This window comes from Actinia tenebrosa, unplaced genomic scaffold (assembly GCF_029948245.1).
Source record: "Actinia tenebrosa isolate PJP-AT-01 unplaced genomic scaffold, QUT_ActTen_1.0 PGA_scaffold8__29_contigs__length_14323225, whole genome shotgun sequence".
In the NCBI taxonomy this organism is placed as follows: domain Eukaryota; kingdom Metazoa; phylum Cnidaria; class Anthozoa; order Actiniaria; family Actiniidae; genus Actinia; species Actinia tenebrosa.
This window is the reverse complement of record NW_028292585.1, coordinates 8,313,958-8,324,192: the sequence shown is the minus strand read 5'-3', so window position 1 is coordinate 8,324,192 and position 10,235 is coordinate 8,313,958. Positions and strand designations below refer to the sequence as shown.

Sequence of the window (10,235 nt, the reverse complement as noted above, 5' to 3'; positions counted from 1 at the left end):
CGAGAAGGATTTCGGTGTATATGACGTTGCTCTTTGATGGATAATATATTTTCTTACTGATAGGAAGCAGCACGTGGTCGTCAACAAGTCAACATCTAAACCGTTTGATCTTTCTTCTGGCGTGCCACAAGGTAGCTGTCTGGGACCAATTCTCTTCATAATGTACGTCTCTCGTCTATTCCATGTTATTGATAAACACCTCCCTGATGTGCAGGGCTACGCGGATGACACTCAGCTCTATTTGTCTTTTCGACCTGACTCTATATCATCACAAGAAGATGCTCTCAGAGCTTTAGAGAACTGTATCGCTGATATTCGAGCATGGATGGTCAATCACCAACAAAGGCCCCGTCCACACTATGCCGGATAAATTTGAATCCGAATTTTTATTTATTCGGTTAGGCCTACCGTCCACACTGTTACTTAAACCTATTCAGACCCGATGTTAATCTTTCGGCGATCGTGCCTTCTCTGCAGCTGCTCCGAAAGTCTGGAAAACTTTACCAGGCCACATTAAGAACATTGACAATGTTGAACTCTTTAAAAACATACTCAAAACGTTTCTTTTCAACTTAGCATATAACTGTACTTGATTATTATTGTTATCTTTATTTTGTTTACTCATTTTAACATATATTTCAATCTTGAACAATTTCTTAAAAATAATTTTTTCTATTTTTATTGACTGTATATAATATTATTATTAAACGCTTTTGAATATTGTATAGTAGGATCACTATATAAGTTTTATTTTTATTATTATTACTACATAAAACTTTATTTAACGAGGGGAAAATCATATTAACTATTTTAATTGATGATTAAAAATTAAAATATAAATATGAAAAATTTATAACCGATATTAGATTATTTTATAATTGAATAAGTTATACAAATGACATAATACAGCAACACTACTAGACTAAGAATACTAATATAACACAGAGATTTAACAAGTTAGTTGAAACAACCAGGTGTTCTGAGATGGAAAATAGAAAAACTATTATTCACAATGAAGCTGGATCAAGTGATCAAAGTCTGTCACTGCCCACTATAGACCATATAAGAAAGGATCCCTTTTTTGTCCCTTTGTGTTGCTTGAGATACCTTAGTTCATCATTTATAGAAGACAACATTGCTTTCATCAGAACGAGTATACACTCAATTGAAGAATCATTGTCGGGTTCAGAAACATAGAACATAAGAGCTGAGACCGAAATGGCACATGGGAAATGACATAATTATGTTATAATTTATTCATTTGCGCCATCCATGCAGTCGGTTTAGAATGCCAAACGCGTATTCAGAAGACCTGCGTTTGAGAGTGGATGATGCCACGGGTCGCCGGTCACAGCATGCATCTAATCAACGTATTTCCCATGTGCCATTTCGGTCTCAGCTTCTATGTTCTATGTTTCTGAACCCGACAACGATTCTTCAACTTTGTGTATAGAACCCAGCTGTTTGAAATTAGAAAGGTTTGTATAGAAACAACAACCAAGGGCCTACCAGCATCGCTATCATGTTTTCGTTACAATTCAAATGCTTATTACTCTTCAGGGATTTAATATATGACAACAGAACTTTCCGAAATTACTAATCATAGACATGGTCTTTCTTGTAATGAAAATATATTTTTGAAATCATTAATTGTTCGTGGTGCTCGTTCCCAGTCTTACGCTCGTTTTTCATATGATCTATACTATAAGCCTAATGCCCAATTCCAAAGATCTTATAAGTTTTGATAAGATAAAAACTCAAGTTCGATCTAATAAATTAAGATACTTACGTATTATCGGATAAATTTTCTCACATCTGACATTGAATTTGATAGTAAGCTATAACTAATTTTTTTTCATTTCGAAGCACACCATTTCTGTGGTACATAATCCGGCATGCGTAAACGATCTAATACCGAAAACAAACTGAACATTATCTGTTAATACCCATTCAGAATGTCAGAAAAAACATTATTCTTCACATGGCTCAAAAGAACCCTTAAGATATGTAGTCACAATTCAGATACAAGATTCATATCTCTTGATACTGAACAATCAAATATTGGAATATACATTCCCGTATATCGTCATAGTTTTACTTAGGTTTAAGTGAAAATAGGGAAATTCGACATTTATAATTTTCATTTCTGACATCGGAAGACTGATTTCGTGATTTTCTTTCAAAGGTAGTCCCAGATAAGCTTTTCTTTGTAATACCACTTCCCCTGACCGTTGATTGCCATTGTGCGCGTATTAGTTTTTCGTCTGGGATTTTCATACAAGGTAGAACTACTCTCAAAAACGCTCTCTTCCAAGTTGCGTTCCTGAACGTGTAAATGAAGGGGTTTATAGCACTGTTGCAGTAGTGAAGAACCTTGACAAAATTGATGACTGGTGTAAAGCCAAATATGGCCTTTCCGCACGTCATGCAAAATGTTGCAACAAGAGAGACAACGAAGAAAGGAAGCCATGCCAGAATAAAAGCCACAAGTACAAAAGCAACCGTTACAGCAGTTCTCTTTTCCCTGTGAATGTACTTTTGGAGATTTCCAGCAGAATTACTTCTCCTGCGCTGAACGTATGACTTAACACTCTTGTAGGTCATGGCGTATAAGATAATAATTGTTATAAGAGGAACACAAAAACCGGCTACAAAGACCGCAATGGCGCGATACCGTATCCAGAACTTAGAGAAGTCAGCGACAATGAGACCACTTGTTATAAGGCCGTACAACCACGCGATAACTAGAAGAGCGTAGAAAAAATTCTTGGAGCAAGCCCTGTGCCACAGGGGTCTCGTAATAGCCAAACTGCGCTCACAACTTATGGCCATCAAGTGCGCAGTGGATGAAAGTGCACTGAATATATCCATAAACCTGTAAACTTCCATAAACCTAACACCGGGCAGACTGCAATTGTTATGAAGCGGAAAAACAAACATATATATCCACATTGGAATAGACACACACCCAACCAAAGTGTCCGAAACGGCCAGACTTGCAAAGAAGTAGTTAGTAACAGTTCTAATTTTCCTGTTCTTTGCAAAGGTACAAATGATGATTGAATTAATAGCGACGATAACGAAGATTAAGACTGAGTGCACAGCAATCAGCACGTTGACTTCAGAAGTCGGCCGACAAAATGTGAAAATTCCAGACTTGTTTCCTTGCGGCAAGGCATATAGGCTTTTTTGGTCCTCTGTTAGGTTCATAACTGACATTGAAACGTTCTGACGTTGGTAGGTTTATTCTTGGTTCTTGCTCTTCACATTTCTTCCGCAAAACCTAGATTTTGATACACACAAAGAAAGAGAAAAACATGTCAACATTTTCGTTATACGACGTTCTACGGAGGATTCTTTACGGAAACTAGTTTCGTCTTTGTCGACCTTTTCAATCCCTAATTATCTTATCGACTTTTTCAATCCGCATAATTATCTTATCGCGCCAATAGGATGCGCAGAAACAATGGCTGCGAACATCCTTAAGTATATTCCTAGCAATTTTAACTATTTGCTTAATTTGTTTGTATTACTAGTGGTTTAATTTTTACCTCAGGCTAATGCATTAAAATGTCAAATTTATTTGGACTTCCTATGTAAATCAATTTAATACGCTTAGCTATCAATATAGGAATTATATTCAATATATCACTATCAGGAGTATAAACATTTCAAACAACATTAAAGATGGGGCATAATAATAATAAAAATTATAATAATAATAATAATTATTATTATTATTATGCTCCATCTTTAATGTTGTCTGAAATGTTTATACCCGCGATAGTGATATATCGAATTTAATAATAATATTTAAAAAATATATATAATAATAATTTTTTTAAATTAAAAATTATATCTTAATAATCATGAAAATAATCATCATAAATTAAAAATGAAATGATGATAATTTGTTAATAATAAAGTAAGACCAAATCCTGCAATAAGACTTACTATGGGTTGCAGATTTCAATATTTCGCAATATAGTGTACGCATACCCGATCAGTGTACATCGTTTTTGATATGGTTGTAGTGACCAATAATTTTTTAACAAAGTTTTATAGCAGTCTCCTCCGAAGGCTACCCCATATATTCTCTGTTGGGATCCCAGTGTTAAATTTTATGGCAGAGAAGAACTAGGAACGATAGAGGAGGAGGAGTGGGGATGAGGGAGGGAGAGAAAAAGCGAGAGGAGTAGCCATTTCCTCTTCTACTTTCTCCCTCCCCTCTCCCTTCCCCCTTTGTAAGCGGGTAATTGTTTTGTGATTTTATTTAGTACTTTGCAACAAGCTATATATGAATATGCCTACTTTTAGCGATAACCTGCGCCAACGAGTTGTCTAGCTAAGTGTATTTTGATTTTTTAACGAGGATTCACTAAATCCCTACAATTGCACTCGGATTCAGATCATTTGAGAACTCCGACCGACGTTTTTTTTGAAATAGGTGTATACCTTAATATACCTTATCTCAATAAGAGATCGACCCTTAAGTCAGAAAAAAATATTTGGTGTGCATGCTTTTAAACACGCATTCTTCTTTTATCCTGCGCAAAAAATAGACGCAACAAATATTAAAAGATAAGAATAAAAGAGAACAGAGCAGGAAGAAAAGAGAGGAGGGAGGACTAGAAGAGAAAAAGAAGGAAAGAGAACAATAGTTATATATATAACAACAATATATACACCTACTTGTAAGAACGTTGCCATACAATGTTAGAACATTCGTAATTTAGTGAGAAAGGAATACATTAAAAGACAAAAGAAAAAGTTCAGCTTCAGTGATCTTCTTTTGTTTTTTAATATAATTCCTATCCCACTAAATCAGTAATGTTCTATTTTCGTATGACAACGTTCTTTCAAGTAGGTGTATATATTTCTATATTTTATGTTTAAAAGTTCATCGTAAAGCGTTATAGAGTGTAATATATAACGCTATAAAAATTCATTAAATTATTATTGTTATTATTATTATTAATAGTTATTCAAATTGGTCACCGTATTTTGATTCCTTGTACAAAGGTTCCTGAAAGAATCCTTTAAAAGTATCAAACATGTTCTTTTACATGTTTTTCTCACCTCCATTCGCCCATTAGTATTCGAACAATCTAAATTCACGCAGTATTTTTCCTCGTTATCCTAAAGAACTGTAAGCGATATCTCGTTACAATCGTCAAAGTACATTGCGAGCTTCCTTCCTCTGCCTCGAGCAATCAAAGTAACTACATTGAAATAGCTTCTTATTTGTTCCTTTTTCATCTCGCCTCGATTCTCCTCCGTATTCACATTTTTTTCTAAGTCTTTTTCCCTGTCTTCAGTTTTTTTCCTCGTTATCCTAAAAAAAGTGAAAGCGATATCTGTCGTGCACTGTGCAAAAGTACTTTGACAGCTTCCTTCTTCTGTCTCGAGCAAGTGATTGAAATAGCTCTTTATTCGATACCGTCGCCAATGTTAGAATTGAATGGGACTTGATTTTCTTATTACAAAGCTTAGTACATCATTAATGATATTAATATCGGTATTGCTAATTTAACAATGGTCAGTCATGGTTATCATGGCTATGAAATTCAATTACATTTTCTCTTGTTAAGTGTAAAGGGAGATCTGTCAAATCTACCCTAACCCTTTCTCTTTTGACAGAACAGAAAAACGACAAGGCTGCTACTTTCGCAATCGCTTTCTTTATCTCTCATTCATGCTAAAAACGTTTATTGTTTCATTCATGTCTCTTGTGCTTTATACTTTTCACAAAATTCTGCTAACCTTGAGCAATTCTACTTCGATACTTCTACTTCGGAAAGAGTCTTCTTTCCTTTCTCTCACTCGGGGGAAGGTAAAGGAGACTCTGCTCGCAGGGTATTCTGAGGTAAATTTTCGAGGCCAAACTTTTTCTGTAGATCAGTGGAGAATCTTCTGTTCAATAATGTTTTGTGTGGTGTTTTTGAGCCGATGGAGACACCATAACACTGGTTCTCAGAGAGACGGAGGCTTGCTTTGGGGTTTGCGACCAAGACTCGTTTATTCTGGTTCAATTTGACCGTAAAAAAAAATATTCAAACCGAATCCACGGACTTTCTTTTGTCTTACAATGACTAAATCCCTAATAGTCTTCTACTCTATTCAAAGTATCCAATGTGCCCAGCACATTTGACACGTTTTCCCGTGTCAAAACTTGTTAGTTTTTAGTGTGATCCAAACATGACAACCGGCATACAGCTCTTATGTGAAAAACATTAAGATGTCTTTTAGTATGTTTTTCGAATTAAACGATTAAGACATTGATAATGAACTTATCTCCCTTTTGTGGAACCCCAAAACAACCTTATTGCTGAGGCTGTCTTGAAAAGCTTGATCTTTTTATCGCAGAAGAGGAGTTATTTTCAGGGAGTAATGATGGAATGTATTCACCGCCTAATTAAAAAAAACTCATGTTTTCAAATGTTTCAGCGATTTATTCAAAATCAAACCGATGAATTCGCTACACTGTGTCAGATTACAGCGCATTTGTTCGTTTGTCGCAAATAGCCCCTAAACGTTTGTCTGTCATTGCTATGGAAACGGTAATTAGCATAAATAGAACGTTGTTCAAAACCTTCATCCAAGCTTAACATCTTGTGAACGTTTGAGGGAAGTAAGATTATTTAAAAGCGGATTGAAAAAGTAAAGTGCGACAAAAAAACTACTTAAACATAATACTTAACAAGGATGTAGGATACGATAAGTAGCGACAAAAAGTAGTCTAATGGTCCTTTTCCGAGACAAGTATAAATATTAATAAATATCAATAACTAATCAATTAAGAAGAGCCATTTACTCTGAAGCGAGAAGCAGCCAGCTGATCTGGATTAGTGACGTAGGAAAGACGTCACTGTAAACCTGAGGTGTCATGAAGTCTGCGAAACTGAATTGACTAGTGAAAAATAAATGACATGCCGCAAATATAAACCTCATTAATTATAGTCTAACTGTTATCAATGTTAATAACCAATCAATTAAAATGAGCCATTTACTTTGCGGCGAGAAGCAGCCAGCTGTGACGTAGGAATGACGTCAGTGTCAACCTGAGGTGTCATGAAGTCTGTGAAAATTGACCAGCGAAAAATAAATGAGATGCCGCAAATATAAATCTCATTAATTATAGTCTAACTGTTATCAATGTTCAATTTTTGGAAATCCATAATTTAAAGAGAAAAAATGTCGAAAATTCTCTCTATTATTGGATAACATTTTTCTCAGATCTCCTGGGCCCGGTTGCATAAAGCTCTCTTAAGAGCATCCGTAAGTATTGTTCCAAAACAATAGGCCATTGTACTAAGACAATACTTACGAGTGTTTTTAAGCTTTTTATCTTAAGACAGCTTTATGCAACTGGGACCTGGAGTATAATAATTATATGAAATCGCACGATCTCGAGTACAATTCGGAATTCATAGGTACAAGTGATGCTTTGAAAATTTTCAAAATTGGATGAGCGTTTAGGCGAGTCCATTTTGAAAACTTTCAAAACATCATGAGTATTCCGAATTGTAGGAGAAGATTCGTGCGATTTTTTGGTTATAATACGCCCAACAAAATTGAGCAAATTAATTGGGACTCTATAGAGTACAATTTGGGATTAATTGTACTCCTCTTGTCCAATTACAATCGAGTAATTTTGTTGAGTGTATTATTATAATAGCAATATAATCTTTATTCACTAGATACAAATATATTTAGTAGCGCAGCAAACAAACGACTGTTATCTCTCCGAGTTCAGCTTTTTCACGAACACCGTCTTCTCGTACCTAGGCCCTTCATATTTCTAGCAAAAAATGCTTTGTTGAGAGGGTCTGGGTACGAAAACGCATTTTTTAAAAGCTATAAAATATGTTCTTAAAAATTAAAGAGCGAAAGATTTCTAGCTTTTGAATATGATAGACTGTACCTGGTTTTGGAAGGGAAACCATTATTATTTCATGAAAGCAAACAAGATCAGGGAAACTTGGATCAACGTTTGCTTCGATTTTCTTCAAAAATGTCAACTTTTTACCTAAAAATGATATAAAACGCTCGTAACAATTTTTGACAGCAAGTTTTATAGCTACTTTTTGGAGTTTCACTTCACCTTGTTTTCATGTAATGAAGAACTCTATTAAAAATATTTCATTTTCTAAATCTTTTCAGATTCTAGCTAAAATCGTCATTTTCTCTTTGAAGAAACCTTGTTTTTTTTCCCTTTTATTTTTTGCTGAAGTCGTAGTTTATGATATTTTGCTAAAAAAAATTCAATTACAATCTAATTTCTTTCTTTTTTTTCCTTCATTTTTTTTCCAGTAGAGAGTAAATACAAAATAGAGAAAGAAAAAATGAACCTCAACTTACCAGGAATTGTAGTGTAACCGAAAGGAAGGTAAACGAGAACAAGAAGTAACCAAGCCGGACGACTGCAGAGCTGGTAATCAAATATTGTTCAGGTAGCTATCGTTTTTAACTCTAATTCTAATTTAGATTGTTTTGAATCCTCTTATCAAACGATGCCAATATTTTAAAATGTGAATTCACAGACAAGAATCTTTTTCTCGAAGGTGGCTTTATGGTTTATTTAGACAATCCAAACGGAGGATTAATATTCAATATCAGTGTCTTTCTTGGCTGTATATAAAAAAACATATAGCCAAAGAGAGAAGACAGGGAAACTCGCAAATAACACACTAAAGGCATAAAAAGTATTAGAAAGGAGTCCTTAAACTAATCTTTTGTAATCCTCTGTTTTACTTACTGACTACTTCTAGTTTTTGATAGAATGAATCATACTTCTTTCTTAGTAAACTATTTATTTACCAATTTAGTTGTGATAAATCACACTGAGATACTTTTAATGGGCTGGGACATATTAAAATGCTATCGAGACTGCAGTGGCTTATGTCGTTATTGATAGAAATTCAGATAAGAAAAGCCCATGAAGTTTCCACTAAAACGTTCACAGCAGTACTCTCTTGCACACTGTCTAAACATGTACTAAACATATGTCCTTTGCGACGGAAGTCTCCCAGTTAAACCGAAAGTACATATGCAAGTTTAAACATTAATTTCATTCGAAAGTGACTAAACCTTGTCGTTGATCGGATCATCTCTACGCGTCTAGACCGAAAAGGATCACGGGTAAATTACCCAGAACTTGCGTAATCCAAACTGCTCGCCAGTTTAAATCTTCGCCGTATGCTCGAGGCATGGTTTCAGCAAATTAAATGGGATCGAAAAAAGCGAGCTCAAGACGTGTTAGATAACATGTATGCGGCAGCTAGTAACTGTGAATCAATTATCCCCATGATCCTTTTCGGTCTAGGCGCGTAGATATGAAACCGATCAAACGACAACGTTTAGTCAAAGGACTGTATGAATGAAAATTATTTTAGGGACTTAATAAGAAATTTTCGTTCTGACAAACCATACTTTTCGCGCTTAGACAGCCTCCTCTCTTTGCCTAAGGAACTATGTGAAAAAGTCTCTTCGGAAATCAAGAAACTAAAAAACGTTTTGTTCTGGTAAATGTCTTATCTATCCTAGAGTATTTGGAGAACAGAGGATAAATTTATACTGTCAACATGTTGGAGGACACGACGATCAAAAACAAAAATACGAGATAAAAATAATTACCAATGATAAAAATTAAAGAATGGATTGATCGAGAAACTAATTATCTATACTAGAGCATGACGTCATACTGTCAACATGTTGGAGGACATGACGATCAAAAACAAAAATACGAGATAAAAATAATTACCAATGATAAAAATTAAAGAATGAATTGATCGAGAAACTAATTATCTATACTAGAGCATGACGTTATACTGTCAACATGTTGGAGGACATGACGATCAAAAACAAAAATACGAGATAAAAATACTTACCAATGATAAAAATTAAAGAATGGATTGATCGAGAAACTAATTATCTATACTAGAGCATGACGTTATACTGTCAACATGTTGGAGGACATGACGATCAAAAACAAAAATACGAGATAAAAATACTTACCAATGATAAAAATTAAAGAATGGATTGATCGAGAAACTAATTATCTATACTAGAGCATGACGTTATACTGTCAACATGTTGGAGGACACGACGATCAAAAGCTAAAAGGCCAGGAACTAAGATTGAAAAACACTCCGGTGATATTTTAAATATTTGAATTTACATCCAAAAGACCATGAAAGCGCGGGTTATTTTATCAGAACTGCAGTGAAAAGAAT

The 10,235-nt window shown here is 34.7% G+C and overlaps 2 protein-coding genes across 9 annotated transcripts in view; one reads left to right on the top strand and one right to left on the bottom strand.

Annotated features, from left to right (window-relative positions):
* LOC116300173 (DNA repair protein RAD51 homolog 2) overlaps positions 1-10,235 on the top strand; it is a 61,414-nt gene that overhangs the window by 26,177 nt on the left and 25,002 nt on the right. For 2 of the 5 annotated variants that reach the window (XM_031708972.1, XM_031708976.1), the window contains exon 11: positions 8,314-8,823. The gene's annotated coding sequence lies outside the window, so the exon portion shown is untranslated. Of the gene's footprint in view, positions 1-63; positions 573-8,313; positions 8,824-10,235 lie in introns of those variants that run through there. The other 3 variants (XR_004197562.2, XM_031708973.1, XM_031708975.1) reach the window with 3 other exon arrangements.
* Positions 986-10,235, bottom strand: part of LOC116300175 (adenosine receptor A1) — a 40,533-nt gene continuing 31,283 nt past the window's right edge. For 2 of the 4 annotated variants that reach the window (XM_031708979.2, XM_031708977.2), the window contains exon 2: positions 986-3,283. In XM_031708979.2, the coding sequence (XP_031564839.1) occupies positions 2,095-3,219 (1,125 nt within the window). In that variant the 5' untranslated portion in view covers positions 3,220-3,283 and the 3' untranslated portion in view covers positions 986-2,094. Of the gene's footprint in view, positions 3,284-5,763; positions 6,039-7,010; positions 7,082-10,235 lie in introns of those variants that run through there. The other 2 variants (XM_031708984.2, XM_031708978.2) reach the window with 2 other exon arrangements.